This window comes from Gallinula chloropus (genome assembly GCF_964237585.1).
Source record: "Gallinula chloropus genome assembly, chromosome: 9".
Lineage (NCBI taxonomy): Eukaryota > Metazoa > Chordata > Aves > Gruiformes > Rallidae > Gallinula > Gallinula chloropus.
Window position 1 is genome coordinate 4,757,889 of NC_140094.1, and position 17,079 is coordinate 4,774,967.

Sequence of the window (17,079 nt, forward strand, 5' to 3'; positions counted from 1 at the left end):
CCCTTCTTCCTTCTCCCAACCCCTTTTCCATCTGGAAAAGCAGGCAGCGTTTGGGCTGATCGATCGAGGTACAAGGTGCCGATTAATCAGAGGACATGAAAGCAGGTGAGGATGGAGTTTGCCCCCGGGTTAAGACGGAAACAATAGAGATGCAGAGATAACCTGCTCCTTGCACGCAAGGACCTGGCTGTGCCCCCATCCCAGCACCGTGATTTTCCATGGGGGTGAGGGGAAAAGAGGGGGGGACAGGGGACTCCAGGCCTTGTGATGGGGAGCGGTGTCGGAGACCCGTCCCTGCGGAGCTGGGGGGCCACAAGGTCCTGCAAGCACCAGCAGCGTGAGCCCGAAGGCTCTGGGATTTTGGATGCTCCTCAAACCCAGCCAGGATGCATCCAGGGCTGGCAGTCACCTGTATGTCTGTCCCCAGAGCTGGCACAGGGTCTGCTGGTGGCAGGGTAGCACTGGCTATGGCAAAGTGAGGGTAGATTTTGGGGGTGCATGGGGGGCGGGGAGGGAGGGGGCTTTCATGTCCCACCATAGAACCCCCCAACTAATTTGCTCCATAATTAAGGCTCCCAATTAACAGCTCTGCTCCTGTTCCCCTTAAAATCAGCTCCCTGAACCCCATCAGGGTGGGTAAAGCAGGGCTGGGGCTGACCTCAGGACGGGGACGGACACAAGCAGGGCTGACCCCAAGGGGGAGCAGAGGGGGAACCCAGACAGACACATGGACATACAGGCAGGGTGTCCCCCTCCCCAGCCTGGTGTCATGCTGGAGGTGAAAACCTGGGATTGGGGAGAGAGAGTGGTGGGAGGAAGGGGTGTCAGGATCCTAATTCCCCGCAGCGTTTTTGTCCCCTCCCGCCGGGGTTTGGGACACGAACGCCCTCCGGTGGCATCTGTCACTACCGCCAGCTCCGCGACTGTCTGGCTGCCGAGCACGGAGGAGAGAGGGGGTTTATACCCCCTGCTCAGACGCTTGGGGGGTTATTTTTAGGGGGGAAGGCGGCACATTTGAGAAGGGGAATCTATAAGGCACCAACCCCCGTGCAGAGCATCCTGCATCCCCCATCGCCCCTGTAGTACAGAGCCAGCCAAACCCTGTTCCCTGACAGGGTGTTTTTCAGCTCCAAGGTGACTTCTCCGTGATGGAAGGAGCTGGGAGCTTTCACTCCAGCTTTCCTCTGCTGTTCCCACCGCCTGCAGATTCTCTGCTGCCTCGTACATCCAAAGGAGCAACCCACAACTTTCCCTGCCCACCAGGAGATAGATGGCTGCCCATGGCCAAATCCATCCTTCCCTGCCCTTCAGCCCACGAGCCCATCACTTGCCCACAAGCCAAGATCCTTCCTGGGAGAAATCCCAGCCAGGATGTTGCAGTGAGCTGTCCCTGAATGAATCCCCTTGGGGTCTCCTGCACGGCCCAGCCTCGGCCACCATCACCCCAGTGACCCCAGGGATGCCGGTGGGACCGGCTGCTTCAGGGATGGACCCCAGGAGCAGCTCTGAGCCTTCACAGCTGTGCCATCATCAGGGTATTCCCCTCTTTACTAGGGCCGATGGACTGGGAAAACCTGGGACTGGCCAGGATTGGGTCCATGCTTGGAATTTTCTACCAGAAGCCAAGGGCCACCAGCCTTGTGCTGCTCCCCAGCCTCAGGGAGGGGGGACTCCCAGATCTGGCAGTGCAGTGCAGGCAGGAGCAGGCAGGAACAGGCAGGAGCAGGTAGGGGCAGCTGGGAGCAGGCAGGAGCAGGCAGGAGCAGGTAGGGGCAGGCAGGAACAGGCAGGAGCAGGCAGGAGCAGGCAGGAGCAGGTAGGAGCAGGCAGGAACAGGCAGGAGGAGGCAGCGCTCTGGCCCTGAGCTGCAGGCATCCTGGCAGGTTGCATCTTTGCTGTGAGAAGAGGATGGTGATGCTGGATCCGGGCGTGCAGGCGCGGCGGCGTGAGCCCGCCCTGCGCCGGCGAGCGTGCAGGGGTGCGTTAAAGTGTGTGCAGGGCCGGGTGGGTGCACCCATGTGTGCGTGGGTGGGTTTGGGCTTGCATCTGTGAGCATGTTTCTGGTGCAAACAGATGCACGAGCTGGTTTCATTTCCTCCCAGGATGGCCCTGCTCTGCTCGGGGGCTGCACAGGGATGAGCCTGTTCCCCACCTCCCCGATGCTGAATAAAGCCTCCAGGCCCTGGGGGAGAAGGGGGGAAGTTTGGGGCTGTGAAGGTCCTGGGGTGCCTGATTCCCAGGCTCTTTTCCAGGTGATTCTAGAGGGAGGATGTGTTCCCTAAAAAATAAGCCAGGCCTGGTCACACAGGGTTCTCCTCCTCCCTGTTGTCTCCTCAACCCTACCTGTCCCCCCATCCCATGGAAAGCATCACGCCCTCCCAGTCCCACGTGGCTGGGACTCAGGCTTGTTTTCCAAGTCCTCCAAGTCCCTTATCTAGCAGGACAGGGGTGGGAAAGGTTCCTGCCCCCTCCCTCCCCCCCGCCCCCCCCAACATCCTTGGGGGTATCAATGCAGGGAAGTCAGACACAATCTCCTCCCACGCAATGGCATTCAGCAGAGCCTCCCTGGGCCAGCAGAGCTGTTGGCATCGTTTCCCACCCCTTGCCCTGGTTTCTGATCACCAGTACCTCTGTGGGGGAACACTGAAGCATGGAGAGAAGAGAGGGGTAGCCAAAATGCAGAGGGAGGCCCATGTCTGGGCTTCCTGCTTCGCCATACATGGCCGCTGCAGCGCTGGGCCAGGAAGTGACAACCACCTCGGTGTCGTCGGCGAGACACCCTCAGGCTTCGGCGTTGCACAGGCCTGAACCCAGCACAGCATCTGGGTGGGTTAAAATGGGGGGGTCACTGGTCCCTGCTGGACCCGCTGCCCTGCTCCAGCAGCCGTGAGCCCACATCCTTCCCAGTGGGATGGATGCACTGGGGATTGTGCCGATACCCATCCCGAGGGACCAGCATGGCGGCAGATAAGGGAACACACCGGGACACCCCCAATCCCATTTCCTCTTTCCCATCCCTCCTTCCAGCCTGTTTGCTTGTCAGAACAGGCCCTGGGCAGCTGCCTGCATCGGGGTGCTGCCACCCCCTCCCACGCCCTCAAAGATGCCAGATGCTCCAGCCAGCCAGGGAGGGAGATGGCGGGGGGGGACCAGGCCCAAGGACCCCGCACCTCTTTCCACCTTGGAGCATCCTGACCCTGGTACCCTTACCCCCAGCTTCGTCACGGCATCAGCATCATTATTCTTGATGTGTTGCAGTCACAGGATGGTTTGGGGCAGAAGGGACCTCAAAGGCCATAATTATATTGTTTATTATTAATATTCCACACATCTGGTAGCATTTCACACACCACGTATCACACGTATCACACACTATATTGCATTTTGATTTAACTTTTATTGCTGCTGTCTATTATTTCACTCTATCCGTCCTTTAATTGCTATTTTTAGCCCTTTAGTTACTATCTTTCACCATTATTTGCTGGGTTTTATCATTACTGGCATCCCACTGGGTCCCCACTGGTTTCCGAGCACGCCAGCATCCCGCCGGTACCATCTCAGCCCGGTTCCCGTACCGCTCCGCAAGCACCCACCCAGAACAGGAGCCCGGGGGCGGGGCGGGGTCAGGGGTCCCGGGGGTCTGGGGCTGGGGGGTCTGGAAGCGAGGGGTCGGGGGTCCCGGGTCGGGGGGGGGTGGGGGGGTCCGGAGGCGGAGCCGGGGGGTTCCGTGTCCGGGTGTCCGGGCGTGCCGGGCCCGGGGTCCCGGCGCGGCGGTGCCCGGCAGGTGGCAGCCCCGGGCCGTGCCCCGCCGGGCCGTACCGAGCCGTGCCGGCGCAGGCGCGCTGCTCCGGCCGCTCCGATTCCGGGCTCCGCTTCCTTCCAGCAGGCCCCGCCGCCCCGGGGGGGGGAACCCGCGCCCCTCGCCCGGCCCGAGGTGGAGGGTGGACGCGCCGCTTCCCCCCCCTCCCTTTGCCCGCCCCCAATCCCCTTACACCACCCCCCCCCCGCCCTCCGCACCCCTCCACCCCGCCGCTCCGAGCTCGGCCCCGCCGGGCGGCGGCAGCGGCGGCGGCGGCTGCTCCGGCGGCTCCCGCTTCCTCCGCCCCTTCCGCCCCCCCACCAGCGGCCCCCCCCCCCCCCCTCCGCCGGCCCAGCCGAGCCCGGAGGCCCCCGGCAGCGCCGCATGGAGCAGCCGGCGGCGGGCTGAGCCCCCTGCCCGGAGGGAGGTGAGTACCGCTCCCGGCCCCGCGCCGGACCGGAGACCCTCCCCCCCCCGCCGCTACCCGGGGAGGGATTTTGGGCGGGGGTAGGGAGGGGGAGATGGAGAAAGAGACCTCGGGGACGGGGGGGTGCTCGCCCACGCCGGCCTCCCAGCCCGCATCCACTCGTGTTTGGGGGACGCGCCCCCGCCGCGGGGAGAAGGGGGGGGGGAGAGGGGCCGGGAGCGGCCGCGGAGCCCAGACAATGGGGCCTGCGGGGCGGGCCGGGGGATGCGGAGGGGGGGGAGGATGCGGGAGGGTGTCCAGCCGCCTCCATGCCGCTTGACCCGGTGGGTGACCCCATCCCGGGCCGCTTCTGGCCACTGTCCCCAGGGACTCCATCACCACCAACCCCTTCCCCAACCCGGGGAGAGGCGGGGAGGGGGAAGGGGGGACCGCATCCTTCCAGCTCCGGCCATGGACCCCAGCAGCATCCCCTTCTGCTGGAGATGGATGGGGATTGAGGGAGGGAGGACACACACAGGACTGTCCCCTCACCCCCAAACCCGCTACCCAAGGAGGGGGCTGCCACCCCTTCCCTCCCGCCCTGTCTCCATCCCTACAAAGGCCGGGGCCGTTTTGGTGCTGCGAGGCCGAGCCCCGAGCTGCTGGCGGGGATTTTGAGAGCGGAAGGAGGCAGCTGGGGCCGGGCATCCAAAAAGGGGGGGTTGCCAGCCATTTATATTCATTTTATTCTTTTTTTTCTTTTTTTTGAAAATCACACACCCCCTCCCTGTCTAATTAATTAATTAATTAGGGCTTTTTGTGGTCAATACGATGGTGACGTGTTATTTATAGCTGTGGCTGTCGCTCGTGCGTTTACTGAGAGCGAAAGGGGCTGTGCCATATCTGTGGGGATAAAAACATAAAAGTGTTAATATATATATATATAAATTATAATCAAAGGTGCAAGGGCCGTGGCAGGAGGTGTGGATGGCAGCTTTCCTCCTGGGACAGAGGGGAACTCGCCCCCCTCCATCCCCCACTGGGTTTGTTCCCACCATGGACGAGGAGAAGTTCTGGAGGATGCAGGAGGTTTCAGGAGCATCCCTAGGAGACTGGGGGGGGGGTGTCCCTCACTGAGCATCAGCGGGATGCTGGTGATGAACCCAAGATAAACCCCGGGGAGATTGGAGTGGGGCTTTGCCCTCCTACCACTGCCTTCCCCCCTCCCCGCCATATTTTCAGTTTGGGGTAGGTGTTTGCAAAAAAATAACCCCCCCGAAAACCCCAACCTTTCAACCGCATCCCGGCGTGCCCCAGGCTCATGCTGGGGCAGCTTCGTCTGCATCCGCTTATCTCCGCGCCACATGACCAGCTCTGGGGATGCCGTGACACCCCTTTGGACCTGGGAAAGGGGCACCAGGGGTTATTTGTGGGGTTAAAAATCACCCCGAGGAGGGGTGGGGGTGAGAAGGACCAGCTAAACCCCCTTGGCGATGGGGAGGCCGGGAGCAGCATCTTTCCAAGCTACCACCCGGCCTCCGACTCCCTCCGCCCCAAGATGCCTTTCGTGGTCTGAACGGCAACATCTTCTCCTTTTCTTTTTAAAAATAAGAAGAAAAAAAGAAAAAGGAAAAGGAAGGCACCCCCCCCACACACCCTCACGGCCGAGGCTGGGTCGGGGAGCAGTGGTGAAACCCTCCCGACCCCGCTCACTGTGAGATAAAAGGAGGAACGTTTTTCTTTTGCTTGCAGAGCTCGTAGGTGTTACGTGTAATAACCGGCGATAAGATCTCCAGGAGAGAGTGAGGATGTTGTCTGGTTGGGGTTTTGGGGGGGGGGGTTGTTTTGTTTTTAACCCTGGGGTTGAACGTTGGGAGATGCTTTGGGGGGGATGCAGGTTCCCCCCCTCCCCCTGCGCCTGATTGGGGTTCTGCGGCTGGATTGACGATCAAAGAGTCGTCCTCAGGTGGTGCTGGGCAGGGTTTGCTCCCCTTAAAATCAGGTTTGGAATGGAAACACGACATCTTCCCCTTCAACCCGTCCCGTGGCGATGATGCTCTTCAGGCTGGGGGTCCCAAATTCCACCCCTCAGGGTGCCAGCTGCCAGTGTGGCCCAGCACAGTTTGGCAGGAGACAGAAACACTGGTGGTTAATGAGAGGAAAGTTTTCCCCTGACTTATCCCACCCCTCCCTGGGCGCCCTTTGGATTCTCGGGGTGGCAGAGGTACCGGCCGTACCCACCTTCCCCAGAGCTCTGCCACTGAGCCAGGCTTCCCGCAGGGAATTCCAGGAGCAAGGCAGAAAGAGTTTGGGCCGTGGAGACCGGCACCTACCCCAACCCTGCTCGGCGTGCAGCGTCAGGCTGATGTTCCTCACCCAGACAGAGGGGCAGGCAAGGGATGGAGTTGGGTTTTTTTGGCCAGTGGGTTCCCTTGCGCTCCCCAGCTGCTTCCCCACACCCCTCTTTGGGGATGGGGAGTTTCCAGGGGCAGCAAAAGCCTTGCCTGGCAGAGCTGGGAAGAGCCCGAGGCGATGCTCGGCCCTGCTGAGTCGCTTGGGCTGCTCCCAGGCTGTTTTAGTTATTATTTTTATTATTATTATTGGTTTTTTTACTTACTATTTATTTACTTGGAGCTGAAGTCTCGCTGCTCCACATCATCCTCTGGGAAGCGCCTCCGCTTTGGGAGAGAAGGAGCTGGAGCTGGAGGTGTTCTCCGAGCCGAGGGGAATGCTGACTGTAGGCTCTGAATCCCAGCATCACCGCATCCTTCTTCCAGCTCAGCATCCCACAGGGATGAGCCCGGGACGGCGGAAACGACCGTGGGCACGAGGCCCCGGGGCCGGCTTGGGTGACGGCGGGTGACGCGTTCGGCAGGAACCGGCTGTCACATGAGGCCACCGCAGGCAGTGGTGCCTTTTTGGGGGGGGTGTGGGGGGGGGCCCTGGTTGGCAGCAAGCCCCACTGCTTGGGGTGAGGTTTTTGGAACATCTCAGCTCTGAGAGGCAGAAATTAGGTAACGATTAAACCCCAAAAAGAGGATAGTGGAAGGAAATCGAAGCGGATCAGGATGCGGCTGGAAGGTCGCCCTGGGGAGGAAGGAGGTCTGTGCTTGGGGGGGGGACGGACACAGGGACATGGGGACAGCCAAAGGGCTGTTCCTGATGCCATTAACCATCTGCCCTTTGTAAAACCGATAAGCAAATTTCTCGTGCTATATTTACCGCGATGCCGCCCCCCGTGATGTCAGCGCCGTCCGCGGTCGAGGGAGGTAACGCTGGCTTTGGCTGGAGAGTTTTCCTCTTGGCAGGTTTTCCTGGGATCATTTCCTTCTTTTAAAAGCAATGGGGGGGGGAGAGAAAAAGTCTTTCTCAAGGCTTGATATAAACTTTATATCCCCGATAAGCTGAAAGCCTCCAGGGCTGGAATGATCCATGGGGCGTAATGAAATGGCTTTTCCCGACCTCCAGGAGCTGGGATGGACCCATGGGTGTCCCTTCCTAGGGATGCTCCCTGGGTTTTTCCATCCGGAGTCACGTCTCAGGTGGAAACCTCCATCCTGTTGCTTTTTTCTCCCATGGATATTGTAACACAGCCCAGCGCCCGGCAGGGTGGGAAATGCTGACTCGGCGGTTTTGGGGATGAGAGGTGGTACCCAGCGCTGACTCCTCCTTGGCATCCCCGTGGGGTGCCGGATGAGGAACAGGGCTGAAATCCCCCCAAGCTCCCATGTGATGGGAAATTCCCTCTGTGGGGATGCCAGGACACCTCTTCTTCCAGCAGCTTCTTCGGGGTGTTATCCGAATCCCCTGTGGGACCCACAGAGGGGTCTATGTATTCCCTACTTTTCTTGGGAATAAGTATATAAACTTCAGCCCAGAATTTTTGTGTAAATTCAGAATTTAACCCCCCCAAAAAATTAAACCAACCAGAAAGAATTGGAGCTGGGGCCGTTCTGGGGGTGCATTCCCAGCCCATCCCAACCGGCATCGCCCTGGGTCCCAGCCTCCTCCATGGCAGCATTCCCAGGCTCGTAGATGCCACCACATTGGGTTTGGGTGTCATCTGGAGAAGCTTTTCCTCCTCAGCAGCCCCAAGGGGATGGCTGGGAAGAAAACTTGACCCAACATGCTGGGACTGGACACCATGGTGATGGGCTTCACTGGAAACTCACACCCCGCCCCCCCAGAGCTCAGCTCTGGATCCCTGAATCCCATCCTTAGGGTGAGCATCTGAGCCTTGATGAGGATCTTGATTTCCCCTCCCTGGTCTGTGGCACGTCCCAGCTCCTGGGTGTTTCGGGGGAAAGGTGAGGGAGGTGGTGGCAGCGTGACGCCTTTTCCGGAGGGATCCGGGTCCGGTTGTGGTGGAAACGGGGCCGCGTTCTCACCCGCTCTCTTCCTCCCCACGGTTCTACCCCTTATCTTCTTCCTCCTCCGGTCTCTTCTGGCCTTGCCCCTCGTTTCAGTTCCTCCTTCCTGAAATACTCTGAGCTGCTGGTGCAGGGCCGGGAGCAGTGGCCGCTGGTGGCCCCGAATCGCCGCCATCATCCCCGGGTGGGGGGGGTTTTTTTGGGGGGGTGCCCTGCCTGCATCCCACCCGTGGTGCTCCCGGCCCTGGTGCGACCCCCAGCTGAAAGCCGGGTTTGATGCCGGGGACGGTGACTTCATCTCATCCCTGGGGTCGAAGCGGCGAGAATAAAGCCGGGCTTGTTCCCCTCCCACGCAGCCGGGCAGGATGCGACCCAACCCGCAGCCTCAGGGCGCTGCTGGAGGGGAGCACAGCACCCCCCTCCCAGATCCATGACTCCCCCCCCCCCCCCCCCCCCCCCACTGGGATTTAGGAGGCGGCAGGATCTCCTGCATCCCAGCGTGCCGATGGGTTTTATCCTGCAGGAAGTAGATTGGGTTTATTTCTTTTGGATCCTGGGCCTGGGAAGTTTCCCAGCGCTGGATGTTGGGTCACTGGGCGGCGTGGGAGAGCAGGGCTCCAGCTGCACAGCCGGGGAGGGGACCGGGATGCTCACCAAGGCTCCTCGCTGGCTGGATCCCCTCGCTGCCCTGTGCCTCAGTTTCCCCTCTTGGGGCTGTGTCCATGCAAATCCTCTGACATCTGTGTGAGCAGCTCTGTGCTTGTCCGGTCCCTGACTTGTTGGGGGGTGGTGTGGTGGTGGTAAGAGGACCCAGAGGTTCCACTTTCACATCGCTTTGGGGACATTTTGGAAGCGGCACCTCGGATGGGACCTTCTCAGTGGTAGAAGAGATGCTGACGTGGCCCAGGGATGGGAAGTGGGGGCATCCTTTGGGGAAGGGGGTTCCTTTTAAAGCTCTGCCCGTTCTCAGGTGTCCTTTTCCTGTGCAGGTCTCATGGTACCAAGTGACGTGTCGCCCCTGTGAGATTCGCCCCCGACCTCCTGAGAAGATGTCAGGGATGCAGGTGAGCGCTGGGCAGGGCAGGGATGGAGCAGGATCTCCAGCCTCTCCATCCCTCTTAGAGGTGGTCCCGATGCAGAGGAGGAACACAGGGAGACACTTGTCCTTTGGGGCTCCCCCTCACCTCCATCCCAGCCCAAAGTCACCATTGCTGCTCACGGGGCTACCCGAAAATCCCTCAAACTGCTCCCAGTGAAGCCCATTTCAGTCTGGATCACAGGGATGGGGGACAGGGGAGATCCCCATGGATTGGTGAGGTGTGGGGGGGGGATAGATGTGCCCAGCTGCTCTCTGACACTGCCCCCCTCTCTCTGACACTGCCCCCCTCTCCCTGGCCAGGCCGTTTGGCCATCCGGTACGGAATGTATCGCCAAATACAACTTCCACGGTACAGCTGAGCAGGACCTGCCCTTCAGCAAAGGAGATGTCCTTACCATCGTCGCTGTCACCAAGGTAAGGCCATCAGCACCCCAAGCCCCCCGCTGCCACCCCCTCTCAGGGTCTGCTCCTACCTCCCTCGGTGCCGGGGCTTCCTCGGGATGTCGGGAGCATCCCGTGACAGCAGCGTCTGGGGGGCTGGTTGGGGGCCCCCTTGTCCTGCTGGAAGTCCCATGGAGCTGGCAGGAATCGGGCCACCCGTTCTGTTAATTAACTCCCGGCCTCGTTAGTTAAGGTTTCTCCGAAATTTAAGCCTCTTCAGTGCCTCCTGGGAGGAGGGATGGGAGAGGCCCGTGATTGGGGAGCGATGCTGCATTCAGCTCCAAGGGAGAAAAAGAGGGGGGGCCCATGGTTGGGGGGGGGGGGATTGCTGTGACCTCCACAGGGCTACCAGCATCTGGGGGGTGCCCCCCACCCACCCCATCCTGCCTGTGGGAGTCCTGGGGTGTTTGGGGGGGACAGGTGGGCAGCCACCTGGGTAGGGAGGGGGAGCGCTGACACCCCCACGGGGGTTCATTGGTGGGACACTGCTGTCTCCGGGGGTCCCACGCTCATGGTGGTATCTCTGCTGGTCCCCACAGGATCCCAACTGGTACAAGGCGAAGAACAAGGTGGGCCGGGAGGGCATCATCCCCGCTAACTACGTGCAGAAGCGGGAGGGAGTGAAAGCTGGCATCAAGCTCAGCCTCATGCCGTGAGTACCCGGGGGGGATGCCCACGGGTGGGTAACCTGGGTGTCCCTACTCCATCCCAGTTTCCCCAGTCTGGAGGAGGCGGGAAGTGGAGGGGCTGAGTCCTGGGTTAGGGACCAGGAGGAGGGGAGCGGGATGCTAGGGATGGAGCCGTGCTGTTTTGGGGGGGGGGGGGCATGACAGCCCCTTGTGGGCAGGAATGAAGGCTGCTCCCTGTCCCCATCACCCCCTGACCCCCCCACCAGTCCCTGACCTGCCCCCTGTGCCCGGTTGCAGGTGGTTTCACGGGAAGATCACGCGGGAACAGGCGGAGCGGCTGCTGTACCCACCGGAGACGGGACTTTTCCTGGTACGGGAGAGCACCAACTACCCCGGGGACTACACCCTGTGTGTCAGCTGCGAGGGCAAGGTGGAGCACTACCGCATCATTTACTCCTCCAGCAAGCTGAGCATCGACGAGGAGGTCTACTTCGAGAACCTCATGCAGCTGGTGGAGGTGGGGGGTCCTGTCCTCCACCCTCAGGGTGGGGGTTGTCAGGAGCTCGGGGGGCGGTGGGACCTTCTCTGCCGGGGACAGACCCCTGGGGAAAGGGAAAGGGAGGGGGGTAGGGACAAAGTGGGTGGCTGGATGGCCAGGGTGGGAGTGTGGGGGGACATTGGGATCCCCCCCCTTCCCCTGTGAGCCCCCGCTGGTCCCGACTGTGGCTTCGTGCTGCCACCTGGTGGGATGCCGGAGCTCGGCAACCACCGGATCTCCCTTCCCCGCCCACCCCTCCACAACCCCTCCCCGGGGTGCCACCCTGTCACCAGTGGCGTGACACCCCTTCTCTCCTCTCCTCCCCCCCACCCCCAGCATTACACCACGGACGCGGACGGGCTCTGCACCCGCCTCATCAAACCCAAGGTGATGGAGGGGACGGTGGCAGCGCAGGACGAGTTCTCTCGCAGTGAGTGACCGTGGCCTTCCCCCAGCTCCTGGGGACACCCTCCAGCTCCTGGGGACACCCTGCAGCTCCCCCTCACTCGCTCACTTTCCTTTCCCCCCACTCCCCAACCCCACAGGTGGCTGGGCCCTCAACATGAAGGACCTGAAGCTGCTGCAGATCATCGGCAAAGGGGAATTTGGAGGTGAGCCCCATGTCCCTGGCACCGGTGTAGCCCTAAGGGAGGGATGAGGGGGTGTGTGTGTGTGTATGGGGGGGTGTTCCCCTGCATCCCAAGATGCTTCCCAGTGCCCTTGTCCTGCAGATGTGATGCTGGGGGATTACCGGGGGAACAAAGTCGCCGTGAAGTGCATTAAAAACGATGCCACAGCGCAGGCCTTCCTGGCGGAGGCGTCCGTGATGACGTGAGTGGCTTTGGGGCTGGGGGGGGATGACACACAGCCTGAGGGAGGGGGTAGCTGTGTCTGAGTGAGCGGAGGTGGGTGGTCCCCAATGCCCTGTGGGGACTGCGGGACCCCCCTCACCCTCCGCCCTGAGCCCCCCTGCGTCGCGCAGGCAGCTCCGACACAGCAACCTGGTGCAGCTCCTGGGGGTGATCGTGGAGGAGAAGAGTGGCCTCTACATTGTCACCGAGTACATGGCCAAGGTGAGACCCCCACCCTGCAACCCCAACCCCAAGCACCTGCCCACCCCCTCGGTCCCTTTCCATCCCCCCAGGCATTTCCCCAGGGCTTCACCCAGCTTGGGTGACATCTCCATGGGGCCACCCTGGTGTTTGGGGGTGGCGGGGCTGTTCTACGCCCCATCGCTGGCTCTGAAGGAGGGACATCATCCCTGGGTCCTGCCCTGGGTGGAGGGACATCATCCCTGGGTCCTGTCCAGCATGGAAGGGATTCATCCCTGGGTCCACATCATCCCTGGGTCCTGCCCCATGTGGGAGGGACACCATCCTGCCCTGCATGGGAGGGGTGTCATCCCCAGGTCCTGCTTGGGAAGGGTGTCATCCCCAGGTCCTGCATGGGAGGGATGTCATACCTGGGTCCTGCCCCATGTGGGAGGGACACCATCCTGCCCTGCATGGGAGGGATGTCATCCCCAGGTCCTGCTTGGGAAGGGTGTCATCCCCAGGTCCTGCATGGGAGGGATGTCATACCCGGGTCCTGCATGGGAGGGGTGTCATCCCCGGGTCCTGCATGGAAGGGATGTCATCCCCGGGTCCTGCATGGGAGGGATGTCATCCCCAGGTCCTGCCCTGCTTAGGAAGGATCTCACCCTGCCTTGGGTGGAAGGGGCATGGTCCCAGGTCGTGGCCCGTGCAGGATGGGAAGGTGGGTGGGATGCTGACCTCTCCCTTGGTCTCTCCAGGGCAGCCTAGTAGACTACCTGCGGTCGCGCGGGCGGTCGGTACTGGGTGCAGACTGCCTGCTGAAGTTCTCCTTGTAAGTATGAGGCAGCCGGCCAGCCCTGACCCCCACCACTGATGTTTGGGGGCCAACTGGCTAACCCCCCTCTCCTCCCCCCAACCCCAAATCCCTATCAGAGATGTCTGTGAAGCCATGGAGTACCTGGAAGCCAACAACTTTGTCCACCGGGACCTGGCGGCGAGGAACGTCCTGGTTTCGGAGGACAACATCGCCAAGGTCAGCGATTTCGGGCTGACCAAGGAGGCCTCGTCCACGCAGGACACGGGGAAGCTGCCGGTGAAGTGGACGGCGCCAGAAGCACTTAGAGAAAAGGTGGGTGAGCCAGAGGTGAGGTGGGGTGTGGGGGGGGTCTTCAGCCCAGGTTTGAGCACGTCATGGCTTTGCCCACCTAGAGATGGAGTCCCGTTTGGGGCCTGAACCCCTAAAACTGGCTGCCCTGAGGGTGAGGAAGAACTCCTGCCTCTCCATCCCTGCCTGAGCCTACTCAGGGGGCTTCTCTCTTCTTTCCTCACCCCAGAAATTCTCCACCAAATCAGACGTGTGGAGCTTTGGGATCCTCCTCTGGGAAATCTACTCCTTCGGGCGAGTGCCTTATCCGAGAATCGTAAGTGAGGGGCCCCCCCTCCTTTTGGGGCTGGGTGAGGGGGTTTTTTGGGGGGGAAGGAGGGCTTGAGCCCCTGTTTGTGGCATGGTGGGGGTTTATAAACCATCCTGAAACCCATCCCCTGTGTGTGTCCCCCCCTCCCAGCCCCTGAAGGACGTGGTACCCCGCGTGGAGAAGGGCTATAAGATGGATGCTCCCGACGGATGTCCCGCCGTCGTCTACGAGGTGATGAAGAAGTGCTGGACCCTGGACCCCGGCCACCGGCCGTCCTTCCACCAGCTCCGCGAACAGCTAGTGCATATCAAAGAGAAGGAGCTCTACCTGTGAGGGGAAGGGGGGGAAAGCAGAGGGGGGAGCTCACCCACCCTGCCAGCCAGAGGGGACCCACACCGGGGCTTGGGGGTAGGGAGAGGGGGACACACACAGGAGGTGACCATCCCCCCCCCAACCCAATCCCGGCAGCGCCCAGGAAGGAACCCCCGGGGGTGTTTTCCCCCCCTTCATCCCAGCCCCCCTCCTCCCATCCCCAGGGCTAATTCCTCCTGGTCGCTTCCAAACTTCCAAATCGAGTCTTTTATTTGGGTTTGGTTGTTATTAGTATAATTATTTTGGGGTTTTTAATTCCAGTTTTGGGTTGTGTTGCGTTGGAATTTTATTTTCTCCCATCTCCCAGGCTTTATTTTTTTTAAATTTTAATTTTATTTTGGATTTTTGGGGGGGTGGGGTGGGGTTTTTTTTTTTTGTTGTTGTTTTCTCAGTTTTGGGGGTGGGTTGTGGGGTTTTTTTTGTTGTTCTTGGGGAGGTTTTTTTATTATTATTATTATTTTCAGCAGGGCCTGGCTGAGCTCTGGGTGTTTTACTATAGTACGAATCTTATTTTTTAATGTAATTAAAAAGGAAAAAAAAACAAAACCAAAAAAAAAGAGAGGAAAAAGGTAAATAATAATAAAATAAGCCAATGAAACAGACACAAGGAAAAGGAAAAAAAAAAAACAAAACCCTATATCCCCTCCCCACGACAGAAGTGATGGTTAAAGGGGAGACAGCCGCTGGACTTGCAGCCACGTGCGTCCCCCAAAGTGAGATGCTTTGTTTTTTTGGTTCGTTTTTGGGGTTTTCTGTTGGTTTTTGGGGTTGTTTTGCTTTAAACTCGGCGCAATGTTTGCATGCTGTCTCCAGAGGCCTTTTTTTTTTTCTCTCTTCCCCAGTCCTGTCCAGTGCTTTATTCTCATGTAATGCTACCGACTGTGACAAACTGTAATAAAAAACAAACCGACCAAAAAACACCCCCCCCACCACACCTACACCTCCCACTGTACCATTCCCTTTCTGGCTCCTGCTCTGCTCCCAGGGGTTGCAGCTTTTGGGGGGTTGGGGGGGTACACAGCACCCTGGGGGGTCCTGAGGTATAAAGGGTGGGGTATAAAATGGGGGCAGCATCTTGTCTCCCCATCTCCATATACTGCTCCCTGCCCTATTTATGCCTGGGAATCACCTGGTTCTGGCTCCTTGCTGAGAGCTGTTGAGGTTGTGACAGCGATGAGGCTGCTGAGTTGATGGCAAAGCTCTGCTTTAAGCCAGGCTTTATCTTCTGCTCTTGAAGATGCTCCATCTTGGTGAGGGGGAGGACTGGGGGTGGGTTTTAGGGCTGAACCCCAGACTTTATGAACTCCACTCCCAGCCCAAGGGGCTGAAAGTGGGAGGATTCCCCACTCCCCACATACACACACACGCACCCTTCATGTCCTGGCCCCCTGACCTCAAAGGAGGTGTCCTCCCCAGCTTCCCTGCTCTCTTGAAAGGCTGAGGTGGGGGGGGGGGGGGTGGTTTGGAGGGTGTTCGGTGCCATGTTGGCATCTTCAGCATCCTTTGGGCTGTTTGGAGGATGCTGAGTGAGGAGTGCGGTAAGAAACCCTGTTCGCTGCAGAGGCGACCTTAAGCCTGTTAAGCCCCCCTTCTGCCAGCATCTGTGCCTCAGTTTCCCTGCTTGTTCCTGACTCTGGTCTCTGGGGCGCCCTGGATGGCCTGTATCCCAGCAGTGATTGCTCCCCAGGGATTTCGGGGGTATTTCCAGCCCCACAGAGGGGACAGGCTGCCAGCACCCAGGGGCTGCTGCATCTCTCCAGTGCTGGCTCACGTCGCATCCCTCCTCCTCCTCCCCTTCCTCCTGTCTGTGCAACTGGTCGGCACTGGGCCCAGTTGTATTGGTTCCCATCCTGCCTCCAGTTTGCAGCATCAGTCATCATCAGCAGCAGGTGATGCTGAAAGCTGAGGTACCTGTACCCCAGCACCACACCTGTGGGGGGCAAGGGTTAAAAAACTCAGGGAAAAAAAATTCATCCTCTGGTTCCAGCAGCTGTCCTGACCCTTCTCTCTGCAGCACTGGTCGGGATCCCAGTTTGGACTGGAGCCCCCCCATCCCCGGCTGGCTCAGGGGATCTGCTGGCAGGGTCTGGGTGGTGCTGGGCCCGGCACTGCCGCAGTGTGCAGGGGATGCTGGAGGTGAAAGGACCATCCCTGAAGCCCCACAGGCTCTCCATCACACCTTTCCCAGCCTCGCTGGGTCCCCCACCTGTACCCCCCTCCCTGGCACGGACTCGCTGGGGTCACACCGGCCCAGCATCCTCCCTGCACCACGTCTGGCATCCCCTCCATGCCTGTCCCTGCAGCAGGTCCTCTCCCTTCCCCAGCCTTTGGCTCTCTCTCAGCTCCTTCCCCACATCCCAGCCCCTCCCTCATGTAAACCCTCCCCCCCGGAGCCCCAGAGGTGCAGAGCCCCTGGATGACAGCCCAGACCTGCTTCAAAGGCACTCAGAGCATCCACACATCCCTCCATCCATCCATCCCTCCATCCATCCCTCCATCCCTCCCTCCCTCCCGCCTGCCCTCCCCAGCACAACTCCTGCTGCTTGCTGCTCCCCGTTTCCCTGGGCTTTGCAGAGCATCCATCCCAAAAGGAGGTGTGTGGGGGCGAGACACTCCCTTAATCTCCCAACCTACCCACGGCTTCATTCCCCGGAGCGAATGACCGGCTCTAGATACAGCCTGAGGAAGCTCCTTCTGCTCCATCGCTGCCACTCGCGCTCCAGAACCCCCAGCAGACCTCACCAGCACCCATGCCCTGCCAGCACCTCCTCCCCTACCCCCCTACTCCCCCCTCACCCCCCCCGACTTCATCACCATGACTATTTTTAGCGTGACGTGCCGAACCATCCCCGTCACCCTTCAGTGTCGTCCACCTCTCCAGCTCCGCTCGCCCTGTCCCTTCCTTCCTGAGCTCCCCAGGGCCTGAGGGGAGGCTGGGCAGCTCCCCCCGGGAAACCCAGCGCGTGTGCTGGTGTG

General features: G+C 60.4%; 1 protein-coding gene across 1 annotated transcript; it reads left to right on the forward strand.

The window, feature by feature from the left end:
• Positions 1 to 4,151: 4,151 nt before the first annotated feature.
• CSK (C-terminal Src kinase) lies at positions 4,152 to 14,071 on the forward strand. Its single transcript, XM_084267992.1, has 13 exons — positions 4,152 to 4,226; positions 9,565 to 9,639; positions 9,975 to 10,088; positions 10,655 to 10,767; positions 11,042 to 11,261; positions 11,619 to 11,712; positions 11,828 to 11,893; positions 12,014 to 12,113; positions 12,265 to 12,355; positions 13,075 to 13,148; positions 13,250 to 13,445; positions 13,651 to 13,737; positions 13,882 to 14,071. The coding sequence occupies exons 2-13, from the start codon at positions 9,625 to 9,627 to the stop codon at positions 14,062 to 14,064; spliced, it is 1,353 nt and encodes a 450-aa protein (XP_084124118.1). The 5' UTR covers positions 4,152 to 4,226; positions 9,565 to 9,624; the 3' UTR covers positions 14,065 to 14,071.
• Positions 14,072 to 17,079: the final 3,008 nt, after the last annotated feature.

Coding starts and splice junctions, on each gene's coding strand:
- CSK (XM_084267992.1), top strand. Junction 11,713..11,827: donor GCAGGACGAGTTCTCTCGCA/GTGAGTGACCGT, acceptor CCAACCCCACAG/GTGGCTGGGCCCTCAACATG. Junction 12,114..12,264: donor GCGGAGGCGTCCGTGATGAC/GTGAGTGGCTTT, acceptor TGCGTCGCGCAG/GCAGCTCCGACACAGCAACC.